This window comes from Telmatherina bonti (assembly GCF_933228915.1).
Source record: "Telmatherina bonti genome assembly, chromosome: 18".
Taxonomy (NCBI): domain Eukaryota; kingdom Metazoa; phylum Chordata; class Actinopteri; order Atheriniformes; family Telmatherinidae; genus Telmatherina; species Telmatherina bonti.
In genome coordinates, this window is record NC_136616.1 from 4,257,190 (window position 1) to 4,282,945 (window position 25,756).

Below are 25,756 nucleotides of genomic sequence, written 5' to 3' on the forward strand. Positions count from 1 at the left end.
TAACATGAGGAAGTTTTGCTGATATGTTAGCGTCTGACATCCGGAGCAAACAAAGAGGATCCTGGTGGCTGTCCCGGTTCATGGAGATGTGGGAACCCAAATGCAGGAGCAGAGAGCCAGGAGGCAGACCAGATGCAAGAAGTCTTATTTCTAAACGTGAAGTGGGTCGAGTGGTCCAGGGTCCCGGCCCAGATCTGCTCGTTTAACCAACGTTTATGTACGTCATCAGGTTCCTCTGTTTCTAGCATCACTGCTCTCATGCTTCCATGATCCTCCATGTCACCATGATTGTTAGAGGGTTCATCCACCAGGGGGCAGCGGGGAGTTCACCTCCAAGTTCTGACATCAGTTTCACATGATGTCATCAGTTTCACATGATGTCAGCCGGTCTGGTTCCTGCAGTCAGGACCAGGTCTGGACTCTGGACCACACTGAGACCTGGTCCTCCTCCGTCTTCTACATACTAAGCTGTGACTATTTGATGATGTACATGTCAGATGCTGTATTGTCGTCTTTCATGTTTGTGTTTTGGTCGATTTCTACAAGACAAGATTCATGTGCTCCATTATAAAGTGGTGGCAGACCCCTAGTGGACACAGTCTGTAACTGCAACCTAACAAAGAGTAATAGTTGGTCTGCACTTTTTATTATTTCTGAATATAAATGTGTAATTTTCATTGTACTTCACAACTGTATGACACTTTGTGTTGGTCTTTCACATAAAATTCCAATGAAACATATTTATGTTTGTGGTGTGTAATGTGTTAAAATGTGGAAAAGTGTAATGGGTATGAATTCTTTTGCATGCCACTGTAGACAGACAGATGTTATTTGCCAGGTCATCATTGTAAATGAAAAGTTGTTCTCAATTGACTTTGCCTGGTTAAATAAAGGTTGTATATATATATATATATATATATATATATATATATATATATATATATATATATATATATATATATATATATATATATGTATATATGTGTGTGTGTGTGTGTGTGTGTGTACGAAATGTATGTGTCATATTATGGCCAGTGACCTTTTTCAAACTGTTTTAGGTTTGTTTTATTATTATTATGATGATGATGATGATGATGATTATTATTATTATTATTATCATCATTATTATTATTATTATTATTATTAATAATAATAATAATAATAATATATTAATAATAATAATATCCCACACACAATATTAATATAATAATAATAATAATATTACACACACAATATTAATATTATTATAATAATAATAATAATAATAATAATAATAATAATAATAATAATAATGGTTGAGTAGAATTGCCGTTGGGAGCGACGAACAACACAGGAAGCGCTTCAGCAGTCCTCAGATTTGATTGGCTCCCATCTGTGTCGGTCAGGTCCGCTTCCAGCCAATCAGCGACGGTCATCTTCCACAGCGTCGCCGCCTCCTACCGACGCCTTTTACCGGAGGAATCGCGTTTAACGCCGTTAATGTCACGTTAATGTGGACTTCTGCGCTTTTCACCGCAGTGTCGAAGCGCGTGAGCGTACGTCTTCCCGCATGTTGGCGGCATGAAAGCGCGTGAGCGTCCGGAGAGAAATGCATCCCCGCAGCGGTGAACCTGTTCCGTCCCCCGCACAAAGCCTCTGAAGCAGGCCGACTCCTCTCCCCGCCGACCCGCCGGTGATGCGCAGACATGTCGGGGAATCAGTACAAAGGCCACGAAGTCAGCTGCTGCATCAAATACTTCATTTTCGGATTCAACATCCTCTTCTGGGTAAGAGCTTTGCTTTCTTTACTGACCCCCCAGCTGGGTTTACTGGGTGGTGTGGGGAGGAAGGCCCGCTCATCATAATCATCATCACCATCAGACCGTTATCTTCCTGCCGGCTCAGACCGCCTGGTTCCGGCCTGGCGGTCCGCTGGGTCCGCTGGGTCCGGAGAGCCGCAGCTGCAGAGGACACGACGGCTAATCGGCTTTCTGCTGGAGCTCAGGGGCACGCGCGCACCTCTCTCTCTCTCTCTCTCTCTCTCTCTCTCTCTCTCTCTCTCTCTCTCTCTCTCTCTCTCTCTCTCTCTCTCTCTCTCTCTCTCTCTCTCTCTCTCTCTCTCTCTCTCTCTCTCTCTCTCACACACACACACACACACACACACACACACACACACACACACACACCATTTACACACATCTACAATATGCACACATCACCATCCATCTTCTGCTGCTTATCCGGGGTCGGGTCGCGGGGGCAGCAGCCTAAGCAGGGAAGCCCAGACTTCCCTCTCCCCAGCCACATTTACCAACTCTGCGGGGGGGATCCCGAGGTGTTCCCAGGCCAGCCGAGAGATGTAATCCCTCCAGCGTGTCCTGGGTCTTCCCCGGGGTCTCCTCCCAGAGGGACGTGCCTGGAACACCTCACCAGGGAGGTCCAGGAGGCATCCTGACCAGATGCCCGAGCCACCTCAACTGGTTCCTCTCGATGTGGAGGAGCAGCGGCTCTACTCTAATCTCCTCCCGGATGACCGAGCTCCTCACCCTATCTCTAAGGGAGAGCCCGGCCACCCTGCGGAGGAAACTCATTTCAGCCGCCTGTATACGAGATCTCCTTCTTTCGGTCACGACCCACAGCTCATGACCATAGGTGAGGGTAGGAACGTAGATCGACTGGTAAATCGAGAGCTTCACCTTCTGGCTCAGCTCCTTCTTCACCACGACAGACCGGCGCAGAGTCCGCATTACTGCAGACGCCGCACCGACCCGTCTGTCCATCTCACGCTCCATCCTTCCCTCACTCGTGAACAAGACCCCGAGATATTTAAACTCCTCCACTTGAGGCAGGACCTGACTCCCGACCCGGAGAGGACAATCCACCCTATTCCGGCTGAGGACCATGGTCTCAGATTTGGAGGTGCTGATTCTCATCCCAGCCGCTTCACACTCGGCCGTGAATCGCTCAAGCGAGAGCTGGAGATCACGACCAGATGAAACCAACAGGACCACGTCATCTGCAAAAAGCAGGGACCCAATCCTGAGGCCACCAAGTCGGATCCCCTCAACACCTCGGCTGCACCTAGAAATTCTGTCCATATAAGTTATGAACAGAATCGGTGATAAAGGGCAGCCTTGGCGGAGTCCAACCCTCACCGGAAACAAATCCGACTTACTACCGGCAATGCGGACCAAGCTCTGACACCTGTCGTACAGGGACCGGCCAGCTCGTACAAGGGGGTCCGGTACCCCATACTCCCGGAGTACCCCCCACAGGAGCCCCCAGGGTACACGGTCGAACGCCTTCTCCAGGTCCACAAAGCACATGTAGACTGGTTGGGCAAACTCCCATGCCCCCTCCAGGACCCCAGAGAGGGTATAGAGCTGGTCCACTGTTCCACGACCAGGACGAAAACCACACTGCTCCTCCTCAATCCAAGATTCGACTATCCGGCGGCCCGGAGCCTTAAGGAACTCCGGGCGGATCTCATCCACCCCCGGGGCCTTGCCACCAAGGAGCTTTTTGACCACCTCAGCGACTTCAGCCCCAGAGATAGGAGAGTCCACCCCTGAGTCCCCCAGCTCTGCTTCCTCATCGGAAGACGTGTTGGTAGGATTGAGGAGGTCTTTGAAGTATTCCCTCCACCGACCCACAACGTCCCGAGTTGAGGTCAGCAGCTCCCCACCTCCACTGTACACAGTATTGATGGAGCACTGCTTCCCCCTCCTGAGTCGCCGGATGGTGGACCAGAATCTCCTCGAAGCCATCCGGAAGTCTTTCTCCATGGCCTCACCAAACTCCTCCCATGCCTGAATTTTTGCCTCAGCGACAGCCGAAGCCTCATGCCGCTTAGCCTGTCGGTACCCATCAGCTGCCTCCAGAGTCCCACAGGCCAAGAAGGCCCGATAGGACTCCTTCTTCAGCTTGACAGCATCCCTCACTGCTGGTGTCCACCAACGAGTCCTGGGATTACCGCCACGACAGGCACCAACGACCTTACAGCCACAGCTCCGGCCGGCCGCCTCAGCAATAGAGGCACGGAACACAGCCCATTCGGACTCAATGTCCCCCGCCTCACTCGGGACATGGTCGAAGCTCTGCTGAAGGTGGGAGTTGAAGCTCGCTCTGACCGGGGACTCAGCCAGACGTTCCCAGCAGACCCTCACAACACGTTTGGGCCTGCCAGCTCTGACCGGCTTCCTCCCCCACCATCTGAGCCAACTCACCACCAGGTGGTGATCAGTTGAAGCTCCGCCCCCCTCTTCACCCGAGTGTCCAAGGCATGTGGCCGCAGGTCCGACGATACGACTACAAAATCCATCATGGAACTGCGGCCCAGGGAGTCCTGATGCCAGGTGTACATATGGACACTCTTATGTTGGAACATGGTGTTCGTTATAGACAATCCATGACGAGCACAGAAGTCCAATAACAAAACACCATTTGGGTTCGGGGGGGTTCCCTTCATCCACTGTGTGTTCCCCCTTCATCCACTAGGGGCTGCAAAACAGAGCAAATCCCCACTTCCATGTTAAAAAGACCAACTTCACAGCAGAAATAAACATGTTTAGTTCTGGATCCATACTGCTGTGAACTCATCCAGAGGAGGTTGGAGGGAAAATGTTCCTCTGAAGAACGCCGACAGGGTGGCGTCGTGTCATTTTTCCAGTTATAACATGTGACTGGTGTTTTGCAGCTGCTGGGCATGGCCTTGGTGGGAATCGGACTGTGGGCCTGGAGTGAGAAGGTGAGCACGCATCGCTATATTTCAGGAATTTTCTTATTAAACAACTCAGTGAGCAGTTTTATTCGGAGTTCAAAGCAGTGATTCTTGATCAGAAGGGCTCAAGTGCCATCTAGTGGTTCAGTTTTGCACGTGTGGGCTGTCAGGGTCGCGAGACAGCATCACTTAGCGTCACTTAGCATCACATAGTGCACTTAGCATCACACACATCGTCACATAGCATCACTTAGCATCACACACATCATCACATAGCATCACTTAGCATCACTTAGCGTCACTTAGCGTCACATAGTGCACTTAGCATCACACACATTGTCACATAGCGTCACATAGCATCACTTAGCATCACATAGCGTCATTAAGCATCACACACATCGTCACATAGTGTCACTTAGCATCACTTAGCGTCACTTAGCATCACACACATCGTCACATAGTGTCACTTAGCATCACTTAGCATCGCTTAGCATCACAGACATCGTCACATAGCATAACTTAGCGTCACTTAGCATAACTTGGCGTCATTTACCATCACTTAGCCTAACTTAGCGTCACTTAGCAATTTGATACAAAAAACATCATCAATGCCGAGCTCAGCTGCAGTGCAGCTTCCCACCACTTGGTGGCGGTAATGTGTCGGCTGGTGATGTGTGATACCGATTCGATACTTTCTACAAAAAAATGTTTGTCTTCTGAAAATCTCTTCAAAGGAGCGTTCCTCCATCTGTTTGCTGCTGTGACACGGTGTGTCAATACTTCAGTATCGATTTTCACATCACTGCTCCAGTGAGCAGAAGAAGACACTCAGCTAGCCGCTAACCGTTAGCCTATCGCAGTGTTTCTTAATTTTGGTCCTCAGGCCCCCCTGCCCCGCCTGTTTTAAACACGTTCCTCCTCCAAAGTACCTGAGTCAGATTATAGAACTTCCTCTTTAAGTTCATTGCAGCCTGTTAACGAGCCTTTATTTCATCCAGGTGTGTTCAGGTAGGGTTGCCTGTAAAGCATACAGGGAGGGGCCTGAGAAACACTGGTCTGCAGCAAAAGGTATGAAGAATTATTGAAAAGGAAAAAATGAAGACAAACATGGTCCCAAACCCTTCTTAAAGGCAAAAATGTTGTTCAGAAACAATCCCACTCATTAAATCTGCGTGTGTGGGGAGTGTTAGGTAATGCTAGCTCACTCCTGCTAACAGTAGCTAATGGTAGCTAACACCGCTAACGCTGTTCATCACTGAAGCTGCATCTAGAAAGCAAACAGAGAAAAACAGATGCAGAAAACATCTGTCATGTTTGGCAACTCTTATTGAATCAAGTATTTAAACTTCCAAATAAACTAAATTCTATTTAATTTATTTAGTTTGAAGCTTTTTATTATGCTGAGTGCATTTCATCAGCACCATCGTCGCTCCTGTTTCCCTGTAGTAAAATCTGAAGTTTACCAGAATTATCTTGTATTTATAAGCCCAAGTCGAGCTTTTCAGCTAGATAACGTAACCAGTTCAGTGTTTGAACTGGGAACGTTGGTTCCCAGTGTAGAAAGGACTCAGAAGACCTGGTTTGTCACGATGAGCTGGTGGAGACCATGTGGGACGTTGTTTCTAACTAGCATAAGTTAGACGTTTCACCAGCTGACAGCGTTGTGTTCGTCCTCTCGTCTCCAGGGGGTTCTCTCCAACATCTCCTCCATCACAGACCTGGGGGGTCTGGACCCCGTCTGGCTCTTCATGGTGGTTGGAGGGGTGATGTTCATCCTGGGCTTCGCCGGGTGCATCGGAGCGCTGCGGGAAAACACGTTTTTATTGAAGTTTGTACGTTTCATCCTGTGCTGGGCTGGAATAAATGATGGAGCAACCTGGACGTGTCTCACTGTCATGACTGTCCCGTCCCCCCATACAGTTCTCCGTGTTCCTGGGAATCATCTTCTTCTTGGAGCTGACGACGGGAATTTTGGCGTTCGTCTTTAAGGACTGGATAAAAGACCAGCTCAACCTGTTCATTAACAACAACATCCGGGCGTACAGAGACGACATTGATCTACAGAACCTCATAGATTTCACTCAGGAATACGTAAGTTAAACATCTGGAACATTCATGTTTTTATCATATTTTATTTTAATAAAATATTTTTAACACAGAAATTAAACCATATTTTATTATTAACCCTTCAACCTCCATCATCCCTCCCAAAGTCCACTTCCTCTACCATCAGGAACAGTAGTGTGCCACTGTTGGATGGATAGTTAAACCCTTTAGGTTACCTACAGAGGTTTACAACCCAGACATCTTCTTCACCATCACTACCATGTTGCTAAGAGACCTCTATTTCCACCTGGACATGATGATGAAGACACGTCTTGTCAGACTTTCCACCAATCAGAGAGCTTAAACTGATGGTAACGTCCAATCAGGAGCAGCCAAAGATCAACAAGTGATGAGAAAAGCAGGAAAATAATGATCCTCTATGGCTGGAATAAAGTCATGCTTCTTCTGGTTGCTCTTTATGTGGCTATATCTATTGATACATTTATTTTACATCATTTTAGCATCATAATCCGACAGCTGAGGCTGGAAACGTCTTTGTGGAAACGTCACATCTCCATGCTGACTCGGATTAAAAAGCTTTAGCTTCTACAGGAACGGTTGGATAAAGAAAATATCCAAAACAAAAATAGCAGAAAATATCTTGGAACTTTAAGGGTGAAAGGTCGCCATTTTAAATATTAAGTTTAATCCATGAACTGTAAACAGACTGATGAACGATATTCAGATAAGCCAAATCTGCTTTGTTCCAGACTTTTCCCGCTCCTCTGTAAGCTCAGATATATAATAAAACAAATATAATTCCGAATAAAGCTTATGTTTCTATTTTTGGTGAAGTAGACATTATGCTAACCCTGTAAAGTGTTAGCTAGCTTTCCGGCTATGTTTAAATGTAACCAACTGAGAGGACGGCTGTATTTGGTGTAAACTTTCTCTTGGATGCAGAACACATGCAAACATTTCAGCGTGGACTGAGACAAAGGCAGCGCTGTAGCATAGCTTCATGCTAGCTAACTTTATGTTTTGTACATGGTGTGAAATAAAAGCTTGCACCTTTGTTTACAGGAACTTAAAGTGAGGGGAGCTTGGACAGCAGCTAGCTTATACTAATCCTACCACTACTGATCGTGGACTTGTTTAAAACTGGATGAGGACAACTGTTGTCGACGTGAACACAGCTTTATTGTCAGGCTAGCATTAGTTAGCTTGTTAATGACTAACATGTTAGCTTTGTAATCACGGCTTCAAACATGTGGATCATGCAGCTATGTCACCATATTTTAAAACTGAGAAGGTCGCCGGTTCGATCCTCGGCTGGTGGGGGTGTTGAACGGTGGCCGTTCTGTGTGGAGTTTGCATTTTCTTCCTGTGTATGCGTGGTTCTCTCCGGGTTCTCTGGCTTCCTCCCACCCACAACATGCATGTTTGGTTTAACATGTTTAAGTCACTTTGGCTGAAAACGTTTGCCGAATGACAGTAGAATAGAACAGAACGTGAAAAACGCGTCCCATTGAACACATTTTAACTTTAATAGTTGTTTACGAGGCACTGGGGGCGTAGCGCCGTCTGCATTTCTAAAGAAAATAAGAGAAATCTATTTCAGGGTGGTTAATCTGCTAAAACAAAGTAAACTTCAGGAGAATTTCTTGCTAAGTCAGGTTCTATCAGGGCTAATAATCATATATCAGGTGTTGGTTGTTGTGTCTTAGTATCTGAGTCTAACATGGCTTCTCTTTTTCCACCTCAGTGGGAATGCTGCGGCGCATTCGGATCGGACGACTGGAATCTCAACATCTATTTTAACTGTACCGATGGGAATCCCAGTCGGGAAAAGTGTGGAGTTCCCTTTTCCTGCTGCACCAAGGACCCAGCGGTATGACTCCTGCTTCACGTTGGTTTTCACCCTGCGTCTCCCATTGTTGCTACTGCTGCAGCGTTTCTCTCTGGAACAGGGATAATCCGAGTAAACTGGCGAGACGGCCTTTACGTCCTGCCAGACGGCCGTTACGTCCTGCCAGACGGCCGTTACGTCCTGCCAGACGACCGTCACGTCCTGCCAGTCCACTGTAAAGTCCTACTAGACAGCCTTTACGTCCTGCTAGACTGCCTTTACGTCCTGCCAGACGGCCGTCACGTCCTGCCAGTCCACTGTAAAGTCCTACTAGACGGCCTTTACGTCCTGCCAGACGACCGTCACGTCCTGCCAGTCCACTGTAAAGTCCTACTAGACAGCCTTTACGTCCTGCTAGACTGCCTTTACGTCCTGCCAGACAACCGTCAGGTCCTGCCAGACGACCGTCAGGTCCTGCCAGACGACCGTCAGGTCCTGCTAGACGGCCGTTACGTCCTGCCAGACGGCCGTTACGTCCTGCCAGACGGCCGTTAAGTCCTGCCAGACGGCCGTTACGTCCTGCCAGACGGCCGTTACGTCCTGCCAGACGGCCATTACGTCCTCCTAAACGGCTGTTACGTCCTGCCAGTCCACTGTAAAGTCCTGTTAGACAGCCGTTACGTCCTGCATGACGAGACGGCCGTTACGTCCTGATAGACGGCCGTTACGTCCTGCCAGACGGCCGTTACGTCCTCCTAAACGGCTGTTACGTCCTGCCAGTCCACTGTAAAGTCCTGTTAGACAGCCGTTACGTCCTGCATGACGAGACGGCCGTTACGTCCTGCTAGACGAGACGAGACGGCCGTTACGTCCTGCTTGATGAGACGAGACGGCCGTTACGTCCTGCTTGACGAGACGAGACGGCCGTTACGTCCTGCTTGACGAGACGAGACGGCCGTTACGTCCTGCTTGACGAGACGAGACGGCCGTTACGTCCTGCTTGACGAGACGGCCGTTACGTCCTGCATGACGAGACGGCCGTTACGTCCTGCATGACGCGACGGCCGTTACGTCCTGATAGACGGCCGTTACGTCCTGATAGACGGCCGTTACGTCCTGATAGACGGCCGTTACGTCCTGATAGACGGCCGTTAGTCCTGATAGACGGCAGTTACGTCCTGCCAGTCCACTGTAAAGTCCTGCTAGACGGCCGTTACGTCCTGCCAGACGGCCGTTACGTCCTGCCAGACGGCCGTTACGTCCTGCCAGACGGCCGTTACGTCCTCCTAAACGGCTGTTACGTCCTGCCAGTCCACTGTAAAGTCCTGTTAGACAGCCGTTACGTCCTGCATGACGAGACGGCCGTTACGTCCTGTTAGACGAGACGGCCGTTACGTCCTGCCAGACGGCCGTTACGTCCTGCCAGACGGCCATTACGTCCTCCTAAACGGCTGTTACGTCCTGCCAGTCCACTGTAAAGTCCTACTAGACGGCCTTTACGTCCTGCCAGACGGCCGTCACGTCCTGCCAGTCCACTGTAAAGTCCTACTAGACGGCCTTTACGTCCTGCCAGACGACCGTCACGTCCTGCCAGTCCACTGTAAAGTCCTACTAGACAGCCTTTACGTCCTGCTAGACTGCCTTTACGTCCTGCCAGACAACCGTCAGGTCCTGCCAGACGACCGTCAGGTCCTGCCAGACGACCGTCAGGTCCTGCTAGACGGCCGTTACGTCCTGCCAGACGGCCGTTACGTCCTGCCAGACGGCCGTTAAGTCCTGCCAGACGGCCGTTACGTCCTGCCAGACGGCCGTTACGTCCTGCCAGACGGCCATTACGTCCTCCTAAACGGCTGTTACGTCCTGCCAGTCCACTGTAAAGTCCTACTAGACGGCCTTTACGTCCTGCCAGACGGCCGTCACGTCCTGCCAGTCCACTGTAAAGTCCTACTAGACGGCCTTTACGTCCTGCCAGACGACCGTCACGTCCTGCCAGTCCACTGTAAAGTCCTACTAGACAGCCTTTACGTCCTGCTAGACTGCCTTTACGTCCTGCCAGACAACCGTCAGGTCCTGCCAGACGACCGTCAGGTCCTGCCAGACGGCCGTTACGTCCTGCCAGACGGCCGTTACGTCCTGCCAGACGGCCATTACGTCCTCCTAAACGGCTGTTACGTCCTGCCAGTCCACTGTAAAGTCCTGTTAGACAGCCGTTACGTCCTGTTAGACGAGACGGCCGTTACGTCCTGCCAGACGGCCGTTACGTCCTGCCAGACGGCCATTACGTCCTCCTAAACGGCTGTTACGTCCTGCCAGTCCACTGTAAAGTCCTACTAGACGGCCTTTACGTCCTGCCAGACGGCCGTCACGTCCTGCCAGTCCACTGTAAAGTCCTACTAGACGGCCTTTACGTCCTGCCAGACGACCGTCACGTCCTGCCAGTCCACTGTAAAGTCCTACTAGACAGCCTTTACGTCCTGCTAGACTGCCTTTACGTCCTGCCAGACAACCGTCAGGTCCTGCCAGACGACCGTCAGGTCCTGCCAGACGACCGTCAGGTCCTGCTAGACGGCCGTTACGTCCTGCCAGACGGCCGTTACGTCCTGCCAGACGGCCGTTAAGTCCTGCCAGACGGCCGTTACGTCCTGCCAGACGGCCGTTACGTCCTGCCAGACGGCCATTACGTCCTCCTAAACGGCTGTTACGTCCTGCCAGTCCACTGTAAAGTCCTGTTAGACAGCCGTTACGTCCTGTTAGACGAGACGGCCGTTACGTCCTGCCAGACGGCCGTTACGTCCTGCCAGACGGCCATTACGTCCTCCTAAACGGCTGTTACGTCCTGCCAGTCCACTGTAAAGTCCTACTAGACGGCCTTTACGTCCTGCCAGACGGCCGTCACGTCCTGCCAGTCCACTGTAAAGTCCTACTAGACGGCCTTTACGTCCTGCCAGACGACCGTCACGTCCTGCCAGTCCACTGTAAAGTCCTACTAGACAGCCTTTACGTCCTGCTAGACTGCCTTTACGTCCTGCCAGACAACCGTCAGGTCCTGCCAGACGACCGTCAGGTCCTGCCAGACGACCGTCAGGTCCTGCTAGACGGCCGTTACGTCCTGCCAGACGGCCGTTACGTCCTGCCAGACGGCCGTTAAGTCCTGCCAGACGGCCGTTACGTCCTGCCAGACGGCCGTTACGTCCTGCCAGACGGCCATTACGTCCTCCTAAACGGCTGTTACGTCCTGCCAGTCCACTGTAAAGTCCTGTTAGACAGCCGTTACGTCCTGCATGACGAGACGGCCGTTACGTCCTGATAGACGGCCGTTACGTCCTGCCAGACGGCCGTTACGTCCTCCTAAACGGCTGTTACGTCCTGCCAGTCCACTGTAAAGTCCTGTTAGACAGCCGTTACGTCCTGCATGACGAGACGGCCGTTACGTCCTGCTAGACGAGACGAGACGGCCGTTACGTCCTGCTTGATGAGACGAGACGGCCGTTACGTCCTGCTTGACGAGACGAGACGGCCGTTACGTCCTGCTTGACGAGACGAGACGGCCGTTACGTCCTGCTTGACGAGACGAGACGGCCGTTACGTCCTGCTTGACGAGACGAGACGGCCGTTACGTCCTGCTTGACGAGACGGCCGTTACGTCCTGCATGACGAGACGGCCGTTACGTCCTGCATGACGCGACGGCCGTTACGTCCTGATAGACGGCCGTTACGTCCTGATAGACGGCCGTTACGTCCTGATAGACGGCCGTTAGTCCTGATAGACGGCAGTTACGTCCTGCCAGTCCACTGTAAAGTCCTGCTAGACGGCCGTTACGTCCTGCCAGACGGCCGTTACGTCCTGCCAGTCCACTGTAAAGTCCTGTTAGACAGCCGTTACGTCCTGCATGACGAGACGGCCGTTACGTCCTGTTAGACGAGACGGCCGTTACGTCCTGCCAGACGGCCGTTACGTCCTGCCAGACGGCCATTACGTCCTCCTAAACGGCTGTTACGTCCTGCCAGTCCACTGTAAAGTCCTGTTAGACAGCCGTTACGTCCTGCATGACGAGACGGCCGTTACGTCCTGATAGACGGCCGTTACGTCCTGCCAGACGGCCGTTACGTCCTCCTAAACGGCTGTTACGTCCTGCCAGTCCACTGTAAAGTCCTGTTAGACAGCCGTTACGTCCTGCATGACGAGACGGCCGTTACGTCCTGCATGACGAGACGGCCGTTACGTCCTGCTTGACGAGACGAGACGGCCATTACGTCCTGCTTGACGAGACGGCCATTACGTCCTGCATGACGAGACGGCCGTTACGTCCTGCATGACGAGACGGCAGTTACGTCCTGCTCGACAGCCGTTACATCCTGCTTGACGAAACGGCCGTTACGTCCTGCTTGACGAGACGGCCGTTACATCCTGTTAGACGAGACGGCCGTTACGCCCTGCTAGACGAGACGGCCGTTACGTCCTGTTTGACGAGACGGCCGTTACGTCCTGTTTGACGAGACGGCCGTTACGTCCTGTTTGACGAGACGGCCGTTACGTCCTGCTTGACGAGACGGCCGTTACGTCCTGCTTGACGAGACGGCCGTTACATCCTGCTTGACGAAACGGCCGTTACGTCCTGCTTGACGAGACGGCCGTTACGTCCTCCTAAACGGTTGTTACGTCCTGCCAGTCCACTGTAAAGTCCTGTTAGACAGCCGTTACGTCCTGCATGACGAGACGGCGGCCGTTACGTCCTGCTTGACGAGACGGCCATTACGTCCTGCATGACGAGACGACCATTACGTCCTGCATGACGAGACGGCCGTTACGTCCTGCATGACGAGACGGCCATTACGTCCTGCATGACGAGACGGCCGTTACGTCCTGCATGACGAGACGGCCGTTACGCCCTGCTAGACGAGACGGCCGTTACGTCCTGTTTGACGAGACGGCCGTTACGCCCTGCTAGACGAGACGGCAGTTACGTCCTGTTTGACGAGACGGCCGTTACGTCCTGTTTGACGAGACGGCCGTTACGTCCTGTTTGACGAGACGGCCGTTACGTCCTGCTTGACGTGACGGCCGTTACGTCCTGCTTGACGAGACGGCCGTTACGTCCTGCTTGACGAGACGGCCGTTACGTCCTGCTTGACGAGACGGCCGTTACGTCCTCCTAAACGGTTGTTACGTCCTGCCAGTCCACTGTAAAGTCCTGTTAGACAGCCGTTACGTCCTGCATGACGAGACGGCGGCCGTTACGTCCTGCTTGACGAGACGGCCATTACGTCCTGCATGACGAGACGACCATTACGTCCTGCATGACGAGACGGCCGTTACGTCCTGCATGACGAGACGGCCATTACGTCCTGCATGACGAGACGGCCGTTACGTCCTGCATGACGAGACGGCCGTTACGCCCTGCTAGACGAGACGGCCGTTACGTCCTGTTTGACGAGACGGCCGTTACGCCCTGCTAGACGAGACGGCAGTTACGTCCTGTTTGACGAGACGGCCGTTACGTCCTGTTTGACGAGACGGCCGTTACGTCCTGTTTGACGAGACGGCCGTTACGTCCTGCTTGACGAGACGGCCGTTACGTCCTGCTTGACGAGACGGCCGTTACGTCCTTCTTGACGAAACGGCCGTTACGTCCTGCTTGACGAGACGGCCGTTACGCCCTGCTTGACGAGACGGCCGTTACGCCCTGCTTGACGAGACGGCCGTTACGCCCTGCTTGACGAGACGGCCGTTACGCCCTGCTTGACGAGACGGCCGTTACGCCCTGCTAGACGAGACGGCAGTTACGTCCTGTTTGACGTAACGGCCGTTACGTCCTGCTTGACGAGACGGCCGTTACGTCCTCCTAAACGGCTGTTACGTCCTGCCAGTCCACTGTAAAGTCCTGTTAGACAGTCGTTACGTCCTGCATGACGAGACGGCGGCCGTTACGTCCTGCTTGACGAGATGGCCATTGCGTCCTGCATGACGAGACGGCCGTTACGTCCTGTTAGACGAGACGGCCGTTACGCCCTGCTAGACGAGACGGCCGTTACGCCCTGCTAGACGAGACGGCCGTTACGCCCTGCTAGACGAGACGGCAGTTACGTCCTGTTTGACGAGACGGCCGTTACGTCCTGTTTGACGAGACGGCCGTTACGTCCTGCTTGACGAGACGGCCGTTACGTCCTGCTTGACGAGACGGCCGTTACGTCCTGCTTGACGAGACGGCCGTTACGTCCTGCTTGACGAGACGGCCGTTACGTCCTGCTTGACGAGACGGCCGTTACGTCCTGCTTGACGAGACGGCTGTTACGTCCTGCCAGTCCACTGTAAAGTCCTGTTAGACAGCCGTTACGTCCTGCATGACGAGACGGCCGTTACGTCCTGCTTGACGAGACGAGACGGCCGTTACGTCCTGCTTGACGAGACGAGACGGCCGTTACGTCCTGCTTGACGAGACGAGACGGCCGTTACGTCCTGCTTGACGAGACGGCCGTTACGTCCTGCTTGACGAGACGGCCGTTACGTCCTGTTTGATGAGACGGCCGTTACGTCCTGTTTGACGAGACGGCCGTTACATCCTGCTTGACGAGACGGCCGTTACGTCCTGTTTGACGAAACGGCCGTTACGTCCTGCTTGACGAGACGGCCGTTACGCCCTGCTTGACGAGACGGCCGTTACGTCCTGCTTGACGAGACGGCCTTTACGTCCTGCTTGACGAAACGGCCGTTACGTCCTGCTTGACGAGACGGCCGTTACGCCCTGCTTGACGAGACGGCCGTTACGCCCTGCTAGACGAGACGGCCGTTACGTCCTGTTTGACGAAACGGCCGTTACGTCCTGCTTGACGAGACGGCCGTTACGCCCTGCTTGACGAGATGGCCATTACGCCCTGCTAGACGAGACGGCCGTTACGTCCTGTTTGACGAAACGGCCGTTACGTCCTGCTTGACGAGACGGCCGTTACGCCCTGCTTGACGAGACGGCCGTTACGCCCTGCTAGACGAGACAGCAGTTACGTCCTGTTTGACGAGACGGCCGTTACGTCCTGTTTGACGAGACGGCCGTTACGTCCTGCTTGACGAGACGGCCGTTACGTCCTGCTTGACGAGACGGCCGTTACGTCCTGCTTGACGAGACGGCCGTTACGTCCTGCTAGACAAGACGGCAGTTACGTCCTGTTTGACGAGACGGCAGTTACGTCCTGTTTGACGAGACGGCCGTTACGCCCTGCTTGACGAGACGGCCGTTACGCCCTGCTTGACGAGACGGCCGTTACGTCCTGTTTGACGAGACGGCTGTTACGCCCTGCTTGACGAGACGGCCGTTACGCCCTGCTTGACGAGACGGCCGTTACGCCCTGCTAGACGAGACGGCCGTTACGCCCTGCTTGACGAGACGGCCGTTACATCCTGCTTGACGAGACGGCCGTTAGACCCGGTCCTGGTGTAGACCTGGTCCCAATGTAGACTCTCTGGATGGTCTCCAGCTTCTCCAGGAAGCGGTCCACATGGATCCGGATCAGTGCCGTGATGAAGAGTTTTGCTTGTGGCGATGAAAAGGTGTTGAACTGGTTTGTGTCTGCAGGAGGACGTGATCAACACTCAGTGTGGATACGACATCCGAGCCAAACCAGTAAGTACCAGGTCCTTTACTGGAACCAGACTTGTTCTTCTGGCTCCATCCAGACCTCCGCCTGACCCCCAGGCCTCTGCAGAGGCCACTGAGTTAGTTATGAAGCATGCGGAGCTGCTTCTCTGGTGAAAACTGGTGCTTATGGTGTGACAGGACACGGAGCAGAAGGACTACATCAACGTGAAAGGCTGCGTGCCGCAGTTCGAGAAGTGGCTGCAGGACAACCTCACCCTGGTGGCGGGCATCTTCATCGGAGTTGCGCTGCTGCAGGTCGGTTTACGTGAAAACACCGATTTGGAAGCATGCTCCCGCTCTCCCTCATCACTGCTCTTCTCCTTCCTCCACAGATTTTTGGGATTTGTTTAGCCCAAAACTTAGTGAGTGACATCGAAGCTGTGAGGGCGAGCTGGTGAGAAAACTTCTGTTTTTTTCTTGCCCACGTCCTCCTTCAGACACTTTGGCTGTTTTAATGCTGGACGTGAGGGAATAAATCCGCCTCTAAGGTTCCTGTGAAGTTCTTTCTGCTAACCAGAGTCCCCAAACTGATCAAAGTTCACAGCCTGAATAAGGCTTTCTCTTTACCTTTCATAGCTCAGTGTTTTATGATTAAAAAAATCCCTTTAGCGCCAAAAACCAGTAGCAGAATAACAACTTCCGTCAATATATCATCCAGAGTGTTGTGCGTGCTGTGTTTTCGCTCATCTGGTTTGGCTTTTACCCGACCCCTACGAGATCTATTTCCAGGAGAAACTGGGCCTTCAGAGACCGCCAAGAGACGTTTAGTAGTTCTCCTACAGATGTATTAAAAACTGAGAATACCCAGCCTTTTAATGTCTGTTCATTTACAGTTAAACTTAATAAAATAATAATAAAAAATACACTCTTAAAAAATTTCACAATGTTTACATCCAGTTTGTCTTAACTGGTTTTCCCAGTTAAACCGGTCACCTTGCCAACCTGTTCCCAGTTAAACCGGTGACCTTACCAACCTGTTCCCAGTTAAACCGGTCACCTTGCCAACCTGTTCCCAGTTAAACCGGTCATCTTACCAACCTGTTCCCAGTTAAACCGGTCACCTTACCAACCTGTTCCCAGTTAAACCGGTCACCTTGCCAACCTGTTCCCAGTTAAACCGGTCACCTTACCAACCTGTTCCCAGTTAAACCGGTCACCTTACCAACCTGTTCCCAGTTAAACCGGTCACCTTGCCAACCTGTTCCCAGTTAAACCGGTCACCTTACCAACCTGTTCCCAGTTAAACCGGTGACCTTACCAACCTGTTCCCAGTTAAACCGGTCACCTTACCAACCTGTTCCCAGTTAAACCGGTCACCTTACCAACCTGTTCCCAGTTAAACCGGTAACAATTCCAACCTGTTCCCAGTTAAACCAGTCATCTTACCAACCTGTTCCCAGTTAAACCGGTAACAATTCCAACCTGTTCCCAGTTAAACCGGTCACCTTATCAACCTGTTCCCAGTTAAACCGGTCACCTTGCCAACCTGTTCCCAGTTAAACCGGTCACCTTATCAACCTGTTCCCAGTTAAACCGGTCACCTTACCAACCTGTTCCCAGTTAAACCGGTAACAATTCCAACCTGTTCCCAGTTAAACCGGTCACCTTGCCAACCTGTTCCCAGTTAAACCGGTCACCTTACCAACCTGTTCCCAGTTAAACCGGTCACCTTACCAACCTGTTCCCAGTTAAACCGGTAACAATTCCAACCTGTTCCCAGTTAAACCGGTAACAATTCCAACCTGTTCCCAGTTAAACCGGTCATCTTACCAACCTGTTCCCAGTTAAACCGGTCACCATTCCAATCTGTTCCCAGTTAAACCGGTCACCTTATCAACCTGTTCCCAGTTAAACCGGTAACAATTCCAACCTGTTCCCAGTTAAACCGGTCACCTTACCAACCTGTTCCCAGTTATACCAGTCACCATTCCAACCTGTTCCCAGTTAAACCGGTCACCTTATCAACCTGTTCCCAGTTAAACCGGTAACAATTCCAACCTGTTCCCAGTTAAACCGGTCACCTTACCAACCTGTTCCCAGTTATACCAGTCACCATTCCAACCTGTTCCCAGTTAAACCGGTCACCTTATCAACCTGTTCCCAGTTAAACCGGTAACAATTCCAACCTGTTCCCAGTTAAACCGGTCACCTTATCAACCTGTTCCCAGTTAAACCGGTCATCTTATCAACCTGTTCCCAGTTAAACCGGTAACAATTCCAACCTGTTCCCAGTTAAACCGGTCACCTTACCAACCTGTTCCCAGTTAAACCGGTCACCTTGCCAACCTGTTCCCAGTTAAACCGGTCACCTTACCAACCTGTTCCCAGTTAAACCGGTAACAATTCCAACCTGTTCCCAGTTAAACCGGTCACCTTGCCAACCTGTTCCCAGTTAAACCGGTCACCTTACCAACCTGTTCCCAGTTAAACCGGTCACCTTACCAACCTGTTCCCAGTTAAACCGGTAACAATTCCAACCTGTTCCCAGTTAAACCGGTAACAATTCCAACCTGTTCCCAGTTAAACCGGTCATCTTACCAACCTGTTCCCAGTTAAACCGGTCACCATTCCAATCTGTTCCCAGTTAAACCGGTCACCTTATCAACCTGTTCCCAGTTAAACCGGTAACAATTCCAACCTGTTCCCAGTTAAACCGGTCACCTTACCAACCTGTTCCCAGTTAAACCGGTAACAATTCCAACCTGTTCCCAGTTAAACCGGTCATCTTACGAACCTCTTCCCAGTTAAACCGGTCACTGTACCAGCCTGTTCCCAGTTAAACCAGTCATCCATTCCAACCTGTTCCCAGTTAAACCAATCACCTTACCAGCCTGTTCCCAGTGAAACCAGTAAAACCTCCATGTTGCTGCATCAGATGATAAACAGCATCACCTGATCAGGTCTTTATTTAATCTGCATTCTGACTTTTTCCAGGTTTTATTCCAAGAAACATCCTTACTCATTTAAAGTGATCCGTTATTCTGTCTTCTCTCCGGGTATTGATACGGTTACGTTAGTCACCTCCTGGGTATTGATCTCTACTATTCCACTGCCAAACTCACCCCATTCTTCCTCCTCCATGCTTCATCAGGGTGCCCCCCCCTGTCATCATCCGCCGACTCCCACCACACTGCAGCAAGAAATCATCGGCTTACTACTCATGAGACACACCAGAATGTATGTGTGCTCGTAGCTGGTGGGTGTGATGGATCCATTCGGGTATCTGTGGTGTATTGATCATTGCAGTGTTGTGTGCAGTGAGTCCACAAGGTTCACAGTATGTAATTATTTGGGGTGAAAATGACTGAAAAATTGAAAAATTTACTTCAATATATCATTTTAATTTAGGATCCAGAGATCAATCGGAGCTCAAATCACTTCCTCATTTAGATGAAAAACTAAACTTCAGTCTGTTTTTTTATTTTACAAGACTTTAACCCTAAAACGTCCATCAGATCTCCACGAGGTTCCATCTGTTCTGCCATCTGGACCAGCAGTGTGGAACTGTGATGGATATCTGAGCCTTCAGCTGATATTTGGAGGTTTTCCACCATTTCTATCCTGTTCAGGACGTTTACAATCCAGACATCTTCATCACCATCACTACCATGTTGCTAAGAGACCTCTATTTCCACCTGGACATGATGATGAAGACACTTCCTGTCAGACTTTCCACCAATCAGAGAGCTTAAACTGACGGTAACGTCCAATCAGGAGCAGCCAAAGATCAACAAGTGATGAGAAAAGCAGGAAAATAATGATCCTCTATGGCTGGAATAAAGCCAAGAAGACGTTTGGGATGCAGTTATATCTTTTATACATTCAGTTTACGTCATTATAGTCTCAGAATCGGACAGCTGAGGTTGGAAATAACATGTCTCAATGCTGACTGCGAATAAAAGGATTATTTGTAACTTTGCTGACTGAAACCAGACATCCATCTTTGTTTCTGAAGACTGTTATGTTTATTTAGCTGAAGACAAAATAATGGAATGTAAATACTGAACAACTAGGGGCCCAACATGGGGTCTTGTGGAACTCCACATGTAGATATACTGAACAACAAGGGGCCCAACATGGAGCCTGGTGGAACTCCACATGTAGATATACTGAACAACAGGGGCCCAACATGGAGCCTGGTGGAACTCCACATGTAGATATACTGAACAACAGGGGCCCAACATGGAGCCTGGTGGAACTCCACATGTAGATATACTGAACAACAGGGGCCCAACATGGAGCCTGGTGGAACTCCACATGTAGATATACTGAACATCAAGGGGCCCAACATGGAGCCTGGTGGAACTCCACATGTAGATATACTGAACAACAGGGGCCCAACATGGAGCCTGGTGGAACTCCACATGTAGATATACTGAACAACAAGGGGCCCAACATGGAGTCTTGTGGAACTCCACATGTAGATATACTGAACAACAAGGAGCCCAACATGGAGCCTTGTGGAACTCCACATGTAGATATACTGAACATCAAGGGGCCCAACATGGAGCCTGGTGGAACTCCGCATGTAGATATACTGAACAACAGGGGCCCAACATGGAGCCTGGTGGAACTCCACATGTAGATATACTGAACAACAGGGGCCCAACATGGAGCCTGGTGGAACTCCACATGTAGATATACTGAACATCAAGGGGCCCAACATGGAGCCTGGTGGAACTCCACATGTAGATATACTGAACAACAGGGGCCCAACATGGAGCCTGGTGGAACTCCACATGTAGATATACTGAACAACAAGGGGCCCAACATGGAGTCTTGTGGAACTCCACATGTAGATATACTGAACAACAAGGAGCCCAACATGGAGCCTAGTGGAACTCCACATGTAGATATACTGAACATCAAGGGGCCCAACATGGAGCCTGGTGGAACTCCACATGTAGATATACTGAACAACAGGGGCCCAACATGGAGCCTAGTGGAACTCCACATGTAGATATACTGAACAACAAGGGGCCCAACATGGAGTCTTGTGGAACTCCACATGTAGATATACTGAACATCAAGGGGCCCAACATGGAGCCTGGTGGAACTCCACATGTAGATATACTGAACAACAGGGGCCCAACATGGAGCCTGGTGGAACTCCACATGTAGATATACTGAACAACAAGGGGCCCAACATGGAGCCTGGTGGAACTCCACATGTAGATATACTGAACAACAGGGGCCCAACATGGAGCCTGGTGGAACTCCACATGTAGATATACTGAACAACAGGGGCCCAACAAGGAGTCTTTTGGGACTATATATTGACTGAGAGTAAAACTTCAGATTCTACAGGACGTGTCAGAATAAAAAAATGGATCACACCCCTGATAATTATATCTGCTGAGGTAAAGAATTTAAAGAATGATCTTTGAGGGTTACAGTAGAAATCCCTTTTATATTTGTGATATCAGATGCTATCACCGCCAACAAGTAAAAGCTTGTCAGTATTCAAACCAGTTGTGTTTAAGCACAAAAAATGGTTAAAGTTTAAACCCACATCTACAGGCTTCCTTTGCTCTCTATGCAGCGCTTTTTGTTGTTTAGGTATGTGTTTGTTAGCTGCTGTTGAAAATTAGAGCTTGTAGTTTGCAGTAGATTACAAAATAAGCTATCTATGTATACATACATACATACATACATACATACACACACACACACACACACACACACACACATATATATATATATATACATATATAATATATATATATATATATATATATACATACACATATAGTGTGTGTGTGTGTGTGTGTGTATATCTCAATAATTAGTGCGGAAGAATTCTCTTAGTATATTAACTAAAGTGGTTTCAAGAGAAAAGCTAAGCATTTAGCAGCTAAGCCAGCTTGAGACATGGAAAAATGACAATGATCACATGATGACTGGTGAAAAGTCTAACCCTAACCTTGCTAATGCTACACCACGCTACAGATGTTAAGGATGCAAAGCTACGGACACTTTGCTAGTAGCACTATGCTAAGGATGCTAAGCTATGATCGCAAACCTGTCAGCACTACGCCAAACACCCCACCCCCTCGGTCAAAACAGTTTCCTGCCACGCCATATTTCCATTGTTGTAAATGGAACGAACTTTCCTTTCAGCGCTACGAGGACACTGCAGGCTAAAGTTAAGGATGATCAGAAGGACTAGCACTAAAATCACATCGAATCCTTCTCAACATGAACTAATTCTGAACGTTTCTGCTGACAGGAAGTGAAATGTTTACAGAAACGTCACACTGTTGAAGCCTTTATGTAAAACAATGGAGTGAACGTGGTGAAATGAAATCAGCGTGACCGCATGCCATGGATCCTCCTACATGCTGCTTCAGATCGACAGCGTTGTGGCGGTTTGCATTAGCAAGCTTCAGTCATGTGACTTTCGCAGCCCTCTGTCTTCTGTGACCTTTTCTTCCCATCGTCTCCTCCAGGTTTTAGTTTAAACCTTGGCAGAAAGCTCTCCTGTTGTGTTTTTGTCCTAGCTAAAAGCACCGTTAGCCTTTAACAAACCTCCCTCTGTCTTCTCTTTCAGCTTCTTTACTTAACTCTGAGGCTGCTTTTCAGTTTTAACAGGTAACTCTACCTTTTAATGAAACTTCTGAAAGGCTTGACGGGATATTTAATAACACCATGTTTTGTCTTTTCAGCTCCGTCTCCGGACACACCGCCATGTCCACAACACTGTTTTCTACACTGAACCAGCACTAATCTGTGAAATACTCTAAACATGGATAAACAGATCACTGCAGTTTTGATAGTTGTGCATAGAAAGTAGGAGTTTTGATACATCTTTTTGATAATAGATCTGTATTTTTCACTATGAAATAATGTCTCATTGCCTAAAGCCACCGTAGACCATCCAGATGAGAAGTCAGCTGTATTTTATGTACCTTTCCACTGCTAAAGAAAAAAAACCAGAAAAGTTTCATTTCAGTGGCTGTCTAATAGCAGGACGGATGTTTTTTCTTCCCATTTAGATCCAATGGTTCAGTTTTCTGTTCATCAACTTGGGATAAAAAGTCAGTAAATGAATTTTTGGTGGATTATTTCTTGTGCTAACTGTGCTTCCTGGCAGTAAACCCGATAATGTTTTCCAGATAATGTATGTGTGGGATGAGCGGCAGAGTTTAGCATGTGGGTTGTCCATTAAACACTTCTAACGCTAAATCCTCTGCTGATCAGCTCTCCACTCGTTTTGAGTCTGATTTGACACGTTTTTATGGACACAACCCACACTGGACATTATGTAGTTCGTAATTCTTGTAAATGAATCTTATTCAGTTAGATATGAATGTGTGGGATGAGCAGTAGGTGGATTGTGTCCAGGAAAAACTGTGCTCTGAGCTTCATTCGGAAAGATTTCCATGGACACAACCGACATGCTCAACTCTGCTGTTTGCAACAGGACAACGAAATAATCAACATAAAAACGATTTCCTGCTCCGTCACCTTAAGGCACCTTAAAAATGAAGTAAACAAGTATAATTTGGTTGATTAGATAGAGCTTGATTCATTGTAATCCACTTCAATCCAACGACGTGGCTTCAGCCAGTCAGCAGTGTGAGTATCGTACGGGACTAGAAGGGTCGGTGATAATGAGATGATGGAGTAGACCGTTTAGTGTTACTAAAACTTACACACTACGCTTTAGTGTTTACTTTAGTCCCTTTTGGTTCCAACTTCAGCATGTTTGCCACATGTAAGAAGAAAACAGCAGCACTTAGTTTAAATCTATTTGATGTGAGCAAAGCTCATCACAGCCGTCCTGCCTGCACTGCAAGTTGTTTTAGTTGTTATGCCTCCTGAAATAATATTTAATTCCACTTTGTTTGAAAATATGTACATAAAACGTGTTAGAGTACTCCTACACCAGAGACCAGATAATGTAGCCGTATGTCCCTCGTCCTTCACAACCAGGCGACGCTTCACCAACTGAAAGACCAGCGGACGGCTTTATGCACGGCGATCACCATGTGTATCTGAAGATCGCCGTGAAGACGTGTAGCGAAGTGTTTCCAGACTTTTCCAATGTCCTCCGTCTGGACAGCAAAGGAAGGGGTCAGCGTTGGTTTTCATACTAAACATATATTGTACATTTCATTTGGTTTTCTAACAGTAAAACACACCTGAAGCTTATTTGTCACGTTTTGTTTTAAATCTCGTTTCTCCTCACTTCCTGTTTCACTGGTCTGCTTTTAACATCAAGTCATGAATTAATAAAGGTGACAAATATGATTCTTTTGTTTTTTTTGCTTCAGTATTCGGAGGTACACATTAAATATCAGGAAAATTGTGGCTTCACAATGTCTGATGAGAGAACATCCAGCGGTGGTCTGGACCAGAACCAGCAGGAGACCACACCGGGTTCCTCCGGTCAGTAAGAACTGCAAACAGGCTTCAGTTCTTGCAGGAGATGAGGGCGTGCAGTCGCTGCAGCTAGCAGTCGCTGCAACGTGCAGTCGCTGCAGCTAGCAGTCGCTGCAACGTGCAGTCGCTGCAGCTAGCAGTCGCTGCAACGTGCAGTCGCTGCAGCTAGCAGTCGCTGCAACGTGCAGTCGCTGCAGCTAGCAGTCCCTGCAACGTGCAGTCGCTGCAGCTAGCAGTCGCTGCAACGTGCAGTCGCTGCAGCTAGCAGTCGCTGCAACGTGCAGTCGCTGCAGCTAGCAGTCGCTGCAACGTGCAGTCGCTGCAGCTAGCAGTCGCTGCAACGTGCAGTCGCTGCAGCTAGCAGTCGCTGCAACGTGCAGTCGCTGCAGCTAGCAGTCGCTGCAGGAATTCTCACAGAGACTTGACTACTCTAATATTCCAGATGCTGCAGATGCCAGGCGGCTGCGCGCCACACCGCTGGGACAGGAGCGCTGAAAGACAGATGCATCCATGTGCATGATGGTTGCTGCAGCACAACCACTGCTCCCCAGACCTGGAGTTTATGAAAGACCCTTTTTCTCTACGGAGAGAGCTAGCGGTTACTGTCGTCACTTCTGCCTACATACCACCAGCTGCTAAACACCTAAAATGTTCTGCCAAAAGGCTCTCAGCATGTTCAATGCCCAACTAGAGGAGAAAATACTCTGTAGCCATGTGTCCTCCTACATACAGAGCTGTACCCCTCCCTCATCTGGGCCTGTCAGACCACCTGTCTCTGCTTCTCACCCCTTAGTCAGCAATCAAAGCTCACAAAGACCATCACCGCCTGGCCAGAGGATGATATCCCTCCGTTACAGGACTGCTTTGAACAATGGTGGGATGCCTTTCACCATGAGGATCTGACAACAATCACAGAGACGGTACTGGCCTACATAAAGTTCTGCATCGGGAATGTTACTGTAGAAAGTTAATCCGCTTACTGCCCATCAGAAATCCTGGACGACAAGCCGGCCATGACTCGACCTTCTGGTCAGGCGACAGCTGCTCCTGCCAACCTGAAGAGAGGCATCAGAGCAGGATGACCATCTTACTGGCAACAACCCTGCCAGGCGTGGGAGGAAGTACAGGACATCTCAGCATACAGAC

At 49.9% G+C, this 25,756-nt stretch overlaps 1 protein-coding gene across 2 annotated transcripts; it reads left to right on the forward strand.

Moving 5' to 3' along the window:
- The first annotated feature begins 1,441 nt into the window (after positions 1-1,441).
- tspan5a (tetraspanin 5a) lies at positions 1,442-24,461 on the forward strand. Of its 2 annotated transcripts, XR_013771674.1 has the most exons (11): positions 1,442-1,766; positions 4,676-4,726; positions 6,385-6,531; positions 6,620-6,790; positions 8,511-8,636; positions 16,163-16,210; positions 16,364-16,480; positions 16,558-16,619; positions 19,317-19,402; positions 22,776-22,816; positions 22,891-24,461. XR_013771674.1 is itself a non-coding variant. In XM_079257717.1 (10 exons), exons 1-9 carry the CDS (start codon positions 1,686-1,688, stop codon positions 22,786-22,788), a joined length of 816 nt encoding a protein of 271 aa, XP_079113843.1. In that variant the 5' UTR covers positions 1,442-1,685; the 3' UTR covers positions 22,789-22,816; positions 22,891-24,461. The 2 variants fall into 2 exon arrangements, 1 of the variants encoding a protein (XP_079113843.1); XM_079257717.1 differs by lacking the exon at positions 19,317-19,402.
- The last annotated feature ends 1,295 nt before the right edge of the window (positions 24,462-25,756 follow it).